General features: G+C 49.7%; 7 protein-coding genes across 7 annotated transcripts; 4 read left to right on the forward strand and 3 right to left on the reverse strand.

Moving 5' to 3' along the window:
- Positions 1-1,254: 1,254 nt before the first annotated feature.
- Positions 1,255-2,061, forward strand: GT037_009405 (carbohydrate esterase family 4 protein; the record flags this gene model as incomplete). The annotated part of the gene is made up of 1 exon (XM_038934452.1): positions 1,255-2,061. The coding sequence occupies one exon, from the start codon at positions 1,255-1,257 to the stop codon at positions 2,059-2,061; it is 807 nt and encodes a 268-aa protein (XP_038782727.1).
- Positions 2,062-3,301: 1,240 nt separating this feature from the next.
- GT037_009406 (duf-domain-containing protein) lies at positions 3,302-4,092 on the reverse strand (the record flags this gene model as incomplete). The annotated part of the gene is made up of 3 exons (XM_038934453.1): positions 3,302-3,436; positions 3,496-3,800; positions 3,915-4,092. The coding sequence occupies 3 exons, from the start codon at positions 4,090-4,092 to the stop codon at positions 3,302-3,304; spliced, it is 618 nt and encodes a 205-aa protein (XP_038782728.1).
- A 486-nt stretch (positions 4,093-4,578) lies between these two features.
- GT037_009407 (uncharacterized protein) lies at positions 4,579-5,158 on the forward strand (the record flags this gene model as incomplete). Its single annotated transcript, XM_038934454.1, has 3 exons — positions 4,579-4,773; positions 4,827-4,937; positions 4,994-5,158. 3 exons carry the CDS (start codon positions 4,579-4,581, stop codon positions 5,156-5,158), a joined length of 471 nt encoding a protein of 156 aa, XP_038782729.1.
- A 376-nt stretch (positions 5,159-5,534) lies between these two features.
- GT037_009408 (uncharacterized protein) lies at positions 5,535-6,301 on the reverse strand (the record flags this gene model as incomplete). Its single annotated transcript, XM_038934455.1, has 2 exons — positions 5,535-6,204; positions 6,252-6,301. The coding sequence occupies 2 exons, from the start codon at positions 6,299-6,301 to the stop codon at positions 5,535-5,537; spliced, it is 720 nt and encodes a 239-aa protein (XP_038782730.1).
- A 416-nt stretch (positions 6,302-6,717) lies between these two features.
- Positions 6,718-7,522, reverse strand: GT037_009409 (ribosomal protein l17; the record flags this gene model as incomplete). The annotated part of the gene is made up of 2 exons (XM_038934456.1): positions 6,718-7,257; positions 7,307-7,522. 2 exons carry the CDS (start codon positions 7,520-7,522, stop codon positions 6,718-6,720), a joined length of 756 nt encoding a protein of 251 aa, XP_038782731.1.
- A 347-nt stretch (positions 7,523-7,869) lies between these two features.
- Positions 7,870-10,707, forward strand: GT037_009410 (ribonucleoside-diphosphate reductase-like protein subunit large; the record flags this gene model as incomplete). Its single annotated transcript, XM_038934457.1, has 3 exons — positions 7,870-7,888; positions 7,946-8,103; positions 8,155-10,707. 3 exons carry the CDS (start codon positions 7,870-7,872, stop codon positions 10,705-10,707), a joined length of 2,730 nt encoding a protein of 909 aa, XP_038782732.1.
- A 659-nt stretch (positions 10,708-11,366) lies between these two features.
- Positions 11,367-14,805, forward strand: GT037_009411 (uncharacterized protein; the record flags this gene model as incomplete). Its single annotated transcript, XM_038934458.1, has 4 exons — positions 11,367-11,511; positions 11,605-11,803; positions 12,881-12,934; positions 14,160-14,805. The coding sequence occupies 4 exons, from the start codon at positions 11,367-11,369 to the stop codon at positions 14,803-14,805; spliced, it is 1,044 nt and encodes a 347-aa protein (XP_038782733.1).
- Positions 14,806-14,987: the final 182 nt, after the last annotated feature.

Consider the following 14,987-nt stretch of genomic DNA (forward strand, 5'->3'; position numbering starts at 1 on the left):
ACAACGATGGCAGCCTCGCTTCGTGCCGCTCACAAGGCATCAGCCGCAAAGCTGCATGGCTGCAATTGTGACGAACTGCCGAAGTCGGGCGTCTGGGAAATTGATGTGTCTCGACGGTACAACAGCATTGACGGGGGCTAAAAGTTTAAACATTGAGCAAAGACGTCACATCACTGGGAACGCGGAGAAAGTCCAAATACGGTAAAGCAATGCCTCACTTATTGAGAATAGCATATAGACCACCACATACGGGTTGAGACATGGCCGTTGACTATTCACAGAATTGGTAATGTGCTGAAATGAGATCGGCTGTACCGGATCAATATGGAATGCTGAGATGATGTTAGCTGTTCAAGGATATCCTTTCGAGGAACGATGAACACAATACGGGTGGATTGGCTGTGCCTGTAATCCCACCACGGTCGTATACAGCCATAGCCAAGGCTCTCCTATCATTACAGCGGTAGCGGATACGCTGGTAGCATGTTATCGCGTCATCGGACGTGCACAACCACGGACACATATGGTATCCGGGTACCGGATGTACCAGGAGCCGTGCCGGTCTATCTCAGCAATGCGAAGACCTCCGAATACGCAACGTCGTTGCTACACTATATCATGTCCAACGATAAAAAGCTTCGGAAGGGATGTATGGGCGCAATGAGACCCGAGTAGCCACAGATGAAAGGCAGCCAGGTCAATTAAACGCTCACGGTGTCGTTCTTGGAACATTCTTAGAGGGCTTATGTCGAAGTTGATACTGTTCGAATAAGCGTGACAAATTGGTTCCTGAATCTATAGAAGATAGAAATGCTGATTGATGTATAGGCAAGGTTGTTGCACGTAGATCGTTTCAAACATTAGAAAACGTCGTAAGCACATAGTCGTGGCTGTAGAACATGCGCATTGAAGTTCAAGCAGTAGCACACGCATACGCGTCAGTGCAACGCGAAACGCTGACGAATACAGCAGTTTGCGTACGTAGCTAAAGAGTTGTACAGAAGAGAAGAAAACTTCGCGCGCTGCGAATTTCGTCAAAACCACGCTTGCACGTGTCCGCACTAAACCGAATAGTACACCCCTGCGAAGGCCCCTAACCCCTTTGATCCACGACAACCACTCCACAAGCCTCACCCACGTATCTTCAACTCCGCCATATTGCGCAACCCTTCGACCTCATGACATCTAATTTCGGCTTTCGCTCACGACAATGAAATCTGCTGTCCCTGTATTCGCAGCACACACAGGCATACCATGCCCCGCCTTCCTCTGCGCATCTTCCGCCTACCCACTACCCGAGCCGCGCGTCGGAGACGCATGTACACCATGTTCTTCATCGTCTTCGTGGTGGTAACTTTCATTTTGCCTTTTTACGTCATCTACAAGCCGCCGAATGTCTTAATTCGATATTTCCAACGGAGGTGGCCTGACGTACTGTGGCACGTGCCTTTACCAAGAGCAAAAGGAGGAGAGAAAGTCATTGCATTGACCATTGATGATGCGCCGTCAGAGTACACGCGCGAGATTCTAAAAGTACTAGAGGACTATGAAGCACATGCGACGTTTTTCGTTATCGGTGGGCAGGTGCGTGGAAGAGAAGATGCACTTCAACGTCTTGTGAAAAGTGGCATGGAATTAGGGAACCATGCCATGCACGACGAGCCGTCTCGTTCTCTGAGCCCTGAGACTCTTTACGCAGAGGTCACTCAGGTAGAAGGGTACATCAACGGCACGTACGACACGGTGGGGAAACCGCATCCGCCACGCTACTTTAGACCTGGGTCTGGGTTCTTCAGCACGAGAATGAGGGCGCAGATCAAGAACATGGAGTACCAGATGGTATTGGGTAGTGTGTATCCCCATGATCCTCAGATTGGTTATCCTAGTGTAAACGCGAGGCATATACTTAGTATGGTTCGACCGGGCAGCATTATCATCTGCCATGATCGGAGAGAGTGGACGGCGCCGATGCTAAGAAAGGTGTTGCCAGAATTGAAGAGGAGAGGATATAGAGTTACGACTGTGTCGGGCTTGCTTGAGGCGGCCGGGTGGAAAGGGTAATACAAAGCCATGGAGCGAGGCTTGCAATATCGGATGCGCAATGTCAAAGGACAAGCAATCGGGATGCATACTATTGTTTCAGTATGAGATTGAGCTTACAAAGATGGAGTGATGTATGTCATGGAGGCATATAGAGCTCATCTCACTAAAAGTTACTTTACCAATGGGATATACCCCGTGCCGAGTCTACAGTGCGTAATGTCATAATATATGTTCCTCAAATTAGGAGGACTGGCTTACAAAATTGCTGTCGGAAAACTGCCTATGGCTTCGAGGTATATCTAAGCTCCATGATATCAAGATTTTGGCGTCGCAACTTCGTGTAGTCAGACGGACATCAGAACGACGCAGTAACTACAAGATTCCAAAAGGATAACCATGACGCACAAAGTCTTTGCTTCATGTACTCTTCGTGTAATTGGGTACCAATCGTGACCATAAGTCCTGACTTTTTTAGTTGAAAAAGAACCAGTCACTCCTTTGTACTCATTGACTTTGCTGTGTGTTGTGAGACCTGAGTACTGTCTTTAGCTTGATGGCTCGACATCCGACGCGAGTCTGGTCTTCACGAATCTACAGCTGCATGTAGTTGATGCACAATTTTTGAGAAATCATACTTGCATCAAGATTATCATGCTAAGCTCTTTAGCAACGTTACTACACTGAATCGGTATCAAAGCTTATTCCACAGTAGTAAGACTCTAGTAAGCTCTTTTCCTCTTGCTTTCGAGCAGTCATACACAACATAAAGAGAGCATAATCCTTTCTAATGACTTCAAAATCATGTCGATAGGTGTCGTACATCTTGCAAACTGGAGCGTACGGAAATTACACGCCTCGATTTCCCCACAGCAATAGCAATTACACACAGCAAGCAACTACTATTATGCCAGACGCTTTTTATCCAAAGTCAAGGTCATTGACATTGTGTAAGAATACTTCCAAGGTAAGACTGTTACGCAATAACAGATGTTTTCTGGACGACTGCCCAAGCCCACCGCGAGACAACATATCGGGAATCACAATGTGGAAAGCTGGAAAGACAGCATCACAGTCATGGTTGAATGGTAATGGCGTGAATTATTTCCTTCATTGAGGTATATTACATCGTAATGAAAGCAAGCCCTTTTAAGCTTTTCGCTAGCTTATATCATCTGCATCGTTCGCTGACTGAAGCAATCAATCTAAACCGCCAAAGATGAGAATCCCTAAACTCCTCTACCACTATAGGGCGAGACGCTTAGTCGAAGGGGTTGGTGCGGGTTCCCCAGTAGGTGAGGAACAAACTGAGGCCGACAGTCTCGAGGACGCGGGCAACAGCGCCGACGGCGATGGTGTCCATGGGGCGCTTCTCGGTGACGACCTGGGAGACAATCTATTGGGCCACTGTTAGCGTATATTCGAAGACTTTGGTTGACATGTGGGATGACGTACTGAGGGAGCGGCGGAAGCGAAGAAGATGAGGGAACCGAGGTAAGCAGCACCCTTGTAGGTAAGAGTTCCGGTAGCGTTGATCAGAGCACCGACACCGTAGGCCTGGATACCAGAGCCGAGGATAGAGCTACCCCACGATGCGGCAGCGGTAGCGGCCTCCTTGGTGTGGAAGTACTCCTCCTTGGAGTTAGCCTGCTGCGCGCGGCGGTATGCGTCACCGAAGACGGGTCCAAGGACGGCGAGGGAGACAGCGTGGTTGAAGGCCGTGCCGAGAGCGATGGCAGAGGGCTTGACGGGAGGGAGGTCTGAGGTCAATTGTTAGCTAGGCTGTTGTATTATGATGCCAATGCTGCCAAACATTGCGCAATTGCTTGTGCAAGTGCGGGCAGCAGCTTGTCCACTGACTTGGGCATACTTACAGTGGAGAGAAGCCATTGTGATGAGGGTTTGTGTTTTTAGATGAGGTGATGGGGTGAGTGAATTTGCTTGTGGTGATGGGTTGCAGCAGACAAGGAATGCGAGCTCTTTTGTAGTCGTAGCCGCAGTGTTGGCCTGCACCTGACATTCGTATGACGTAGATGCCAAGGCCCCACTCATGGTGGACAATCGAGCCAGAACCTGGCTTCAGCCGTCCCAATTGACGCAAGTCTATCCACTTGCCCTGGAGCGGGTCTGGATCGTACGCCATAGTTGACTTTAGCATGGACATAACGCGGCCAAAGTCTGGCTTTTCGCCTTTCGACGTGCTTCCTTCGCATGCCTTTCATTCAGGTACGTCACCCGCGGGCCACTTTGGAGGTGGAGTAGGCAGGGAGCTTGGACCCACTACCCCGTCTGCCAGCAATTTGCGGCTACAGGCCATTCGCTCGACGGCTCCCAAGGATTTAGCGCTCGCATCCCCCTCGCTTGCCTCGACAGGTACACCTTGCCTTTGCGTCGGGGAGGGGGATCATGTTCCCTCTATCCTGGTCGCGCCGCTGCCAATGCGCTTTCGCTCGGTGTTTTGCAGCACAGTGAGCGCATATCTTTGCTTTTGACCCAACTGCCAACTCCACGCCCTCGACGGAGCTATCTCCTAGCGGCATGATGATACCAAAGAGAGCTTTTGGGCTCGTATTCTGCCTGCTTTTAGCTACAGGCCTCATACTCTTTTCACGCACTCTTGGACATTCGCTCGCCGAGTACTTTTTTGGACCGCATGGGCCGGTAATTCCGTACACCACGCATATCGTGCTGTTCCAATTCAAAGACGGCACAAGCAAATTCGCTGTCAAAGAGGTTAGATGCTCGCAAGACTAACGCTGATGAGCAACGCTGAGGCCACGTTTTAGGTGGTTGCGCAATTCTTCGGACTGAAGAAAGCATGCATACATCCAACTACGCTGAGGCCATATATTGTATCGATTTCGGGTGGGAAAGATATCTCGACTGAAAACCTGCAGGTATTCAACACCGATGAAAGTTTTGGAATCATCGATAATCTGACATCGCCCACCAGAACGGCATCACCCACGCTTTCGTCCTACAGTTTCATTCCATCGAAGATCGTGACTACTACGTTGATGATGATCCCGTACACAAAGCTTTCAAGGAGGCGGCAAGTACGGCGCTGGAGAAGGCAATTGTTGTCGACTATCAGAATGGAGTATTTACGAGTGTGTGATGATATGAAAAGTAGGTCGAGAATTACTCTTCGTGATGGCGGGAAAGACGGCGGTCAGGCTACCAACATTGTTATCAGCTGGTGCGTGTCGATAGCACTTGATACCGAAGAAAGAAAAGACAGATTTGTGATTACAGTTGATAATAGAATATCGAAGCCACCAAACTCAAGTGCAGTCCAACCAAGCTATTTCATCATCCATGCTTGTCATTAAAACCAAAGCAAACCTAACCTCTGGAATTGAAGCACACATTACTAACCAATGTCATTTGAGAATCGACCCCAAGAATGCAGCAAGCTCCCTAACGAAGATCAACCATTGGATGACTCCCTGGTCTAGTCACTCTCGTCATTGTCGTTGTCTTTCCCCTCCTTCTCAGTCTTGTCTCTTCTTTTCACACTCCTTCCTCTCCTTGCTTGTTGCATGGCCATGGTAGTCACACAACTCAAGTGAATAAGCATCGCAGCCTCCAGACTTGAAGTTAGTATATCGAGCCATAGCCATTGCTACAAACGTCGAAGGTAGGTCTTGAACTTCCTTCAATGTCCAACAGTCTTCACTAGCCCAGTAGCAGTAATAGTCAACCAAGAGACGACAGAGTGGATCTCGGTTTGTTTCCAAGTTATTGAACGTGCGCCGGATAATATTGAATTCGGATAGATAGGGATTCTCGGTAATTTGATAGAAGAGTGTATCGAGGCACTCCCTCTTCAGCCCGGGTACGTAATACTTGTCACAGAAGATGTATAGAGAGACGAGGTTCTCATACAGAACTTCATCGTCCTCAGCGTTGCGATAGAGTGCAAGTAGCTCGGACGAGTCTGTCTCGATAGGAAGTCGTTGGTAATAGAGCCAGTGGACAAACAGCTCGAAAGTGTTGCTCGCGGTATCGGAGAGGGTAACGAGTTTCTCGTCGGCTTCTTTGAAGGACCCTGTAAGGGCAGCGCGGAAGAAGGGCGAGTGATGGATAAGCAGATCGAGGTGTACAGTGAAAGATAGTGCTTCAGGACCAACGACGACCTTGGCAAAAGGGGCGTTGTGGGCTCTGTAGGAGATTAGTGAAGTGTGAAAATCATATGCACAAGGACTTACGATATACGCGGTCTTTCCTGTTCACGATGGTCTTGGTTGCTTGACGACATATTGACTACCGAACAGGTTGTGTAGAGTGGATGGAGGGAGAAGGTAGACAAGCTCGAATAGGTTCCCTCTTATAGACGGCTAATCTGCCTTATTTTGGAGTCACTACCGTGCTCACCTTGGTGTTTGTCCAAAAAAAAAGAGAGTAATTCACTACTCGTTACCACACACCAGACTCCGAGACCTTGGTCACCTTGACGACTCGAGCGCATATATGACCAATTACTTGAGCCAGGTGAGAGAGGGATTATCGATTGGTCCTCCAATCTCGCAAAACATGCAGAGTATCGTGAGTAGTGCGGTAAAGAGCCAACCTCTTGATCCGTGTTGACGCAATGTTGGATATGGATATGTTGTACATTTACACATTTACTACAGAGGCCTCGTGATAGCCACTTCTTCATCTATTGGCTCAGTCCTACTCTTTGATCAGGTGTTCTTCCTTCTCGCTCTTCTCTACTACCTTTGCCCTCGGCTTCACTCTTGGCTTCGCTCTCGACGTCACTTTCATTGACTTTCCGACTCGCATAATCTTGTTCGGGTACTTGCCACTGTCAACCTCCTCGGGATAGTGCATCTCCCTCTTCATCTGAGTCTCCGGGTATACCTTCTTAGGTGCAGGTAATATCCTCTCATCCACACCCTTGGCATGTAGTTTCCGCAGTGACTGAACCATTTTCCGCAGGCCCTCCACACCATCCTTGCGAAACTGTGTGACCTTCTTGACGTGCATTGTGATGCCCGGGCTCAGCCCTAATCTTGTTGGTCTTCTCGCTAGTGTTTTTGCGGTCATGGCGAAGCGCATGTCTTTTGGACCGTCTACGAGTTCGAGGATGGCGGACTCGGCCTGGTCTTCTTTCATGGGCTCAATGCGGAGGACGCGAGTGTAGCCGCCGGGTCTGGCTTCGTAGCGCTTCCTTATGGGGCCGAATAGCTTGGGTACCATTTCGTTTGGTTCCTGACATTGTCAGTATGCGCTCTTGGTAGATGCTCTTGGCGTGTCGTACGTAGAATATCTGGGTCGCTCTCCGCCGTGTCGCCTCTGTATTCTTCTTTCCCAGGGTAATCAGCTTCTCGGCTAACCGCTGGGCTTCCTTCGCCTTGTGCCATGTTGTCGCAATCGTTTCGTGCTTGAAGAGCGATGTGACGAGGTTTCGCAGGAGCGCCTGGCGATGCGACGACGACCGACTGAGGTGGCGGTATTTCATGTGACCGCCTGCCATGACGGGCAATTGGTTCTGTATGGGCCGGGGAGGGTGTGGAGGGCGTCCTGGTGTCGCTGCGGCACCTCAGCGTCTTGCCGTCTGCGATACCATGGCCCGCGAAAAGTTCGGGCATCGGCCGTCGTTTCCCCGACCCCACATCCCTGCACGGCTTACACAAGCAGCAAGCACTTTAGCACCAATCCGATCCGTGGCCCAAGCAACGCGACGGGACGCGTAAAGAGAAGAAACGCGTTATAAGTGTGTGCCTGCATCCATCCGCCCCTCACTCCTGCACACTCTTCCCATACACCCATTCTTCACGATACCCACTCCCAGATACCCCTCTACTACTTTTCTAATTCAACATGTTCGTTCTCAAGCGTGGTATGTACTGCCTGTCCTTCACCGCTGCAAATCTTCACCGCTAATAGTCGACTTCAGATGGACGCAAGGAACGCGTGCAGTTCGACAAGATCACAGCACGAGTGTCAAGGCTATGTTACGGCCTTGACCCGGACCATGTTGACCCCGCTGCTATCACAATGAAGGTCATTTCTGGTGTCTACCAGGGTGTCAACACCGTCCAGCTAGACGACTTGGTACGCTCTTGAACGCGTCTCATACCATGGAAACGTCTAACAAAGGGACAGGCCGCTGAGACCGCAGCCTACATGACCACCACACATCCCGACTACGCAATCCTCGCTGCGCGTATTGCTGTATCAAATCTCCACAAGCAGACCAAGAAGCAATTCTCTCTCGTTGTAGAAGATCTGTACAACTATGTCAACCCCAAGAACGGAAAGAGACAACCCATGATCTCTGATCACATCTACAAGGTCATAATGGAACACCAAGACGAGCTCAACTCGGCTATCGTATACGACCGTGACTTTAACTACCAGTTCTTTGGTTTCAAGACACTCGAGCGCTCATATCTCCTCCGCATAAACGGCAAGGTCGCCGAGCGCCCACAACACATGCTCATGCGTGTTGCTGTTGGCATTCACGGTGATGACATCGAGAGGGCCATCGAGACCTACGACTACATGTCTCAAAAGTACTTCACACACGCCTCGCCGACGTTGTTCAACGCGGGCACACCATCACCACAAATGTCGTCATGCTTCCTCATCGACATGAAGGAGGACAGCATCGACGGCATCTACGACACACTCAAGACCTGTGCGTTGATCTCCAAGACCGCTGGCGGTATTGGCCTCAACGTGCACCGCATTCGTGCTACTGGCTCATACATCGGTGGCACTAACGGAACGTCTAACGGTCTCATTCCCATGCTCCGTGTATACAATAACACTGCTCGCTATGTCGACCAGGGTGGCAACAAGCGTCCAGGTGCCTTCGCCATCTACCTCGAGCCATGGCACGCTGACGTCTTTGGCTTCCTTGACCTGCGCAAGAACCACGGCAAGGAGGAGGTCCGCGCTCGCGATCTCTTTTACGCTCTGTGGATTCCTGACCTCTTCATGAAGCGTGTCCAAGACAACGGCAACTGGACACTCATGTGCCCGAACGAGTGCCCTGGCCTCGCCGATGTTTACGGCGAAGAATTCGAAGCTCTGTACGAGAGCTACGAGAAGCAGAACAAGGGTCGCGAGACTGTTCGCGCACAAAAGCTTTGGTATGCCATCCTTGAGGCACAGACCGAGACTGGTAACCCCTTTATGCTCTACAAGGACGCTTGCAACCGCAAGAGCAACCAGAAGAACCTTGGTACCATCCGCAGCTCCAACCTGTGCACTGAGATTGTGGAGTACACCGCTCCTGATGAGGTCGCTGTTTGCAACTTGGCTTCTCTTGCCCTGCCTTCTTTTGTCGACTACAAGGCCGGCGTGTTTGACTTCAAGAAGCTCCACGAAGTCACACAGGTCGTCACTCGCAACTTGAACAAGATCATCGAAGTCAACCACTACCCCGTCGAAGAGGCACGCCGCAGCAACTTCCGCCACCGACCCATCGGTATGGGTGTTCAAGGTCTTGCTGATGCCTTCCTCGCACTCCGCCTTCCTTTCGAGTCAGACGAAGCTAGGAAGCTCAACATCCAAATCTTCGAGACCATCTACCATGCTGCTCTCACTTCCTCATGCGATATCGCAAAGGAACTTGGTCCTTACAAGACCTACGAAGGATCTCCCGTATCCCAGGGTATCCTCCAGTACGATATGTGGAATGTCACACCTACTGACCTCTGGGACTGGGCGTCTCTGAAGGAGAAGATTGCTGAGCACGGTGTACGCAACTCGCTGCTCATTGCACCCATGCCAACTGCCTCCACTTCACAGATTCTGGGCAACAACGAGTGCTTCGAGCCATACACCTCCAACATCTACTCCCGTCGTGTCCTCGCTGGTGAGTTCCAGGTTGTCAACCCATGGTTGCTCAAGGACCTCGTCGACATGGGTCTGTGGTCCGAGAACATGAAGAACCGTATCATCGCCGATGGAGGTTCGATTGCCAGGATTCCCAACATTCCTGAGGAGACAAAGACCCTTTACAAGACCGTCTGGGAGATCTCGCAGCGAAGGATCATTGAGATGGCCGCTGACCGTGGTGCTTTCATTGACCAGTCTCAGTCGCTGAACATCCACATGAAGGAGCCTACTATGGGCAAGATCACTTCTATGCACTTTGCTGGATGGAAGGCTGGTCTCAAGACTGGCATGTACTATCTCCGTACCATGGCTGCCTCGGCTCCCATCCAATTCACTGTCGACCAAGAGGCTCTCAAGATTGCAGACACAAACATTGCCAAAGCCCTGCCCAAGGTACGAAAGCAACCCGGATTCCAGCCTGAGGCTATCCGACACTCGCCTGTCACCGCTTCCCAGACCCCATCATCGGCACCTCGTCCGATGTACGCCATCAAGCCCACCAACGGCGAGACCAAGACGGAGGCTGAGGAGAATGGTGTTTCCACACCAATTGCTACCCCACTGCCAGTCTCAGAGGACCGCAACGCTCTCGCAAGCAAGCCATTCAAGGCTGACGTAGAAGAGGGTGATAGCCCTAAGATGGTTGCTGCCGATGCTATTCCTAAGCCTGATGAAGAGGTGGCCAAGAAGGACCCACAGCAAGAGGATTCGAAGGACGACAGTGAGGCACGCGATGGTGATATCTACGCTGACGCTGTCCTCGCTTGCTCAATAGAGAACCCCGAGTCTTGCGTCATGTGCAGTGGTTAGGCGCACCGATGCGCATGTCTGCAATGGGCGACGTTGAAAGCGTCGCTGTTACGTGATAATTACGGTTTGCCCGAGCGTGCTTTTCTGCCATTAGGTCTTCGGGAATGCAACAAGGCGTTGATGGTTTTTAGGGGTAGGTATCATCTGGATCAACCTCAGGAGGCATGAGTTCATGAGTTTGAATGTGTTTATTGTTGAGCCGTAGTATATGTAGCGAATACGTATATCTGTACGTACACATGAGTCTTCCAGTACATGCGTGATGTCCTTAGGCAATTTCCCCATGTTGTTGTTACTATAGCGCGACTTGTTCCGAAAGCCGCGGCTTAATTCCGACCGAAAGCTACATCTCCCCCACATTGCGCCCTACAACCACCCGCGCCCTTGGAAGTACATACTGCACCGATCGTCTCACCAAAGCTCGTTGATATAAATCAAGTGGAGCTCCTGTACGTATACTTCGTCAAGGAATTCCTCAAACCAAGAAGCTGACATCGTATTTCGTCACAGCTCTTCCCAAGCTCCAACTACCGTGGCCCCACACGCCCTCCTCTTACCTGCCAGCTACGATATATATGCTCGCCCTCCGCTCCCTCCGTCCTCTCGCATCTTCCTTCGCAACACCACTAAGATCCGTATCGAAGCTCCAACAACGCACAATGGTATCATCAACCGGTGCTCCACTACAAGAATGGCTCGTCATTGTGCCCGACCATGCGGGTGCGCTGCAGAAGCGTATTGCGAGCCGGCCGAAACATTTGGAGGGACTCAAGGCCGATAGGGAGGATATGTGGTTATGGGGTGGTACGTCATCTCACAAACTCTCTTCCATCTTTTCCCGTCATCCGCCTCCATAGACATGACAGTCGTCCAAAGCTGATACTATCATTCCCACAGGAGCAATGCTCGAAGAACCCATCAAAGAAGGCGATACGAGCCCTCCCAAGATGAAAGGCTCGGCATGCCTCATTGGAGCCAAGACGAGGGAGGAGGTCGTGGAGAGGCTAAAGCAAGATCAATATGTCAAAGATGGCGTGTGGAATGTGGATGAGGCGCAAATTATTCCATTCAAGAGCGCTCTTAGGAAGGCTTTGTAGTCTGGAGTTTGCGGAGCGGTAGTAGGGAAGATGTTGCTCAAATCGCCACCTTTTTAACTCCTGAGGTTCGAAAACTCTACTTCAATCTCTTTCCTTCTTTGTTGTATCTATATCTCGGCAAGTACCAAGAGCCAGAAGACAATATACTTCAAACATATATGCCGACAGGGAACGGCCCAATATCGAGTTACCCACTGACTTCCACATACCGCGCTTACACAACCTTGACATTTACCCTAATAAGAGTTGTGTGTGTGTGTGTGTGCGAGGAAACGTCGAAGTTTAAGACGAAGGCGAGCAATCGCATCTAGTCCATTGGGCATAAGAGGTCGTGGTGTGGCAGGACGGGTGTCATTTGGCCTTTGAGGTTATTGGATGTGATGGCCACTACTTGGGATTTTGAGCGGATTGTGTAGGAGGAGTTCCAGTTTCTCGTGTGGTTCTTGTGACTAGCTGGCTGATGTGGTGGGATGGCCTACTGTGGTTGCCTTACACTTCATTCCATGGTACTGCTCCTCCCTAGATAGGTCCACTATTTGAGGGCGACTATCAATCTCACAAAACCAAAACGTTTCCATTGAAATCCTGTTTTCCTTTTTGGTAAGACCACCACTGTCTTTTCATCGGTATATTCATGTTCTTCCTTGACAATAATCTCTCCTGGCTTTCTCGATCACCGCAAGCATCCAAGATCGACTCCACCATGATTGAAAAGCCCACGATCCGCCAGGTCGCACCTGTACTTGGGTAAGTACCTGCCGATCTCTCATATTTCTTTTAAGCATGGTTTTTTCAACACGACAGCTATATGGGTGCCTGTTGTCTTTTGTTGTGTTCCAGTACGAGTCACTGTATCGAAGAGAGAAAAAACTTTCCCTCCTAAGAGTACTTCCTACTACAAAAGAGCGTGTGGGGTGTGTGTAGATATGGATACAAAGCCTAGAAGACGGCAATGCTATTAATCTCTACAAGTTCTCTTATTGGAAGATAATGTAGACTGTAAACTAGAGCTTGCTATTTCTACGTCTGCCAGGACTTTTCCTTGTATGAGGTGTATGTACTAACAAGACTAGCAGCACCGCGGCGAATGGCGAGATGGTCACAGTCTTCGTCGGTCCTACGAAAAAGCGGTACAGCATTTATAAAGATCTCATCTGTCATCACTCCGAGTATTTCCGAGTCGCATTCAACGGACTCTAGCAAGAGTCAGACAAGGGCGTAACACTAGTGGATGTCGAAATTGAAGTACTCAATCTTTTCGTTCACTGGTTGTACACACAGGAGCTACCAAAGGATATGTCCCTCCTACTACAGGCCGCCGGAACAGATGCTCAACTAGCAAGCAAAGACTCTGAGAATTCTCACTGGGGCATACTATTGCTAAAGTCTTGTATCTTCGGCGATCGGTTTTTTGCACCGGATTTCCATCATCTGTCACACAACGTGTTCGTTGATGGTCACTTCCCAGGAAAGGGAGAGCCGGCCTTCAGCGCTGCATACAGAACCATCATCTGGAGTTTCAGCAACTTGCCGGAAGGTATTCCGGTCCTTTCTATGATGGTGGACCTACAGTGTCTTGCCTGGAACGCGGAAGACGATAATGAAGAGGAAAAGCAGCTGCTACCACAACTACCACACGAATTCCTTGTCGCTTGCATGCTGAGACAGAGTGTGTTGAAGACGTTGAAAATGACAGATGATAAGTTGAAAGCTTGTGATTACTATATGTAGAACGTCTATTCTGGAGATATATCCAGAGTTCTCGTTATTAGACTAGTAAGAATATCAACAATGTACGTGAGTATATTCCTACGCGTGTTGTCTGCCATGGTTTATCGAACAAGTTCTTTCTCGTATCGAAAGAGCTATCGAGAGTTAATTTCCAAATGATTTCATATCTCTGGTCCGCGTCGGAGGATGCAATCCTGAGATGAAAAGCCTTGTTACCACATCCATTGCTACTGTTCGCCGATTTAAGCTTACCTTTCTCTCCAGACGTTGGAGAACTTGCACCAACGGAGTGAAGTGGCGTTTTTTCAAAACGGTAGTACATTGGGATTCAGCACGAGCACTCACTGATAGTGAAGGCGCGACCACTTAATGTCGCTTCGCTCACCTCGAGCGAAGAGACTTCTGAACTCGCCTTTACCCTTCATCTTTTACCTTCATCGCGATCACGATCTTGGCACGCATATTTAAGCCTGTCTTCTAACGCTCCACTCACTACTCTTGCATTCCACTCCTACCACATCGTATTATCTGTGACTCTGGTAATCTCCAAAGATGATGTTTAATCTTGCGTACGTACACGCGAACAGCAAAACAACTCCATATTCACTTACTAATGTATAACAGCGAAGCCACCACTGGAGAAGTCGTCGCTATCGCCATCGGGCCCAACAAAAAGGTCTTTCGGCTTCACAAGGATATCCTATGCCGCGAGTCAGAGTACTTTCGCACTGCCTACAATGGACGCTGGAAAGAGGCAGATGAAGGCGTCGCCTTGGAGGACGTCGAAGTTGAAGTTTTCAAGATCTTCGTACACTGGCTGTACACGCAGCAAACTCCGGGTTTCGAAGATTACGATCAAGTTGATGAAGAGGGTGAATACCCTGGAGTGGAGAAATTTGGCTCTATGCTGCTCAAGGCATACGTCTTCGCAAACCGATTTCTCGTCGCAGACTTCGAGCGCATCACTCATAATCTAATCATCGACAGTTTTTTAGAGTTTGGATGCGCAATGTACGAACACATCATCTTGGCCTATGAGAATCTACCGGAAGACAGCCTGATCTTAAAGCTCATGGTTGAGTTGCAATGCTTGGATTGGTCAACGCTCAAAGACAACGAGGAAGAAAAGCAGAGACGCCCTGATCTACCTAAAGAGTTCCTCATCCAGGTGATGTGCAGGTTTGCTGAGCTACGAAACCGCGACATTGTCGAAGAGATTAACGCGGAGGCTTTCTATATGCAGGAAGAGAGTGAGGAGGCTGGCAAATGATGCTCCCTTTTGCGCTCGGAAGACATTCAAAATCATCGAAAGCTTCCTGAAGCTGATTGAGTTACACTCTTTGCAACTTGATCTTGGCAAGGGCTCATGGGATATTTGCAGAAGATGGAAAGCCAGCGCGTAGTTTGGATACCATATCCGCGCCTCTTGCAGAAATGGCTCGTGTGTAAACT

This window comes from Alternaria burnsii (assembly GCF_013036055.1).
Source record: "Alternaria burnsii strain CBS107.38 chromosome Unknown 728, whole genome shotgun sequence".
NCBI classification, from domain to species: Eukaryota; Fungi; Ascomycota; class Dothideomycetes; order Pleosporales; family Pleosporaceae; genus Alternaria; species Alternaria burnsii.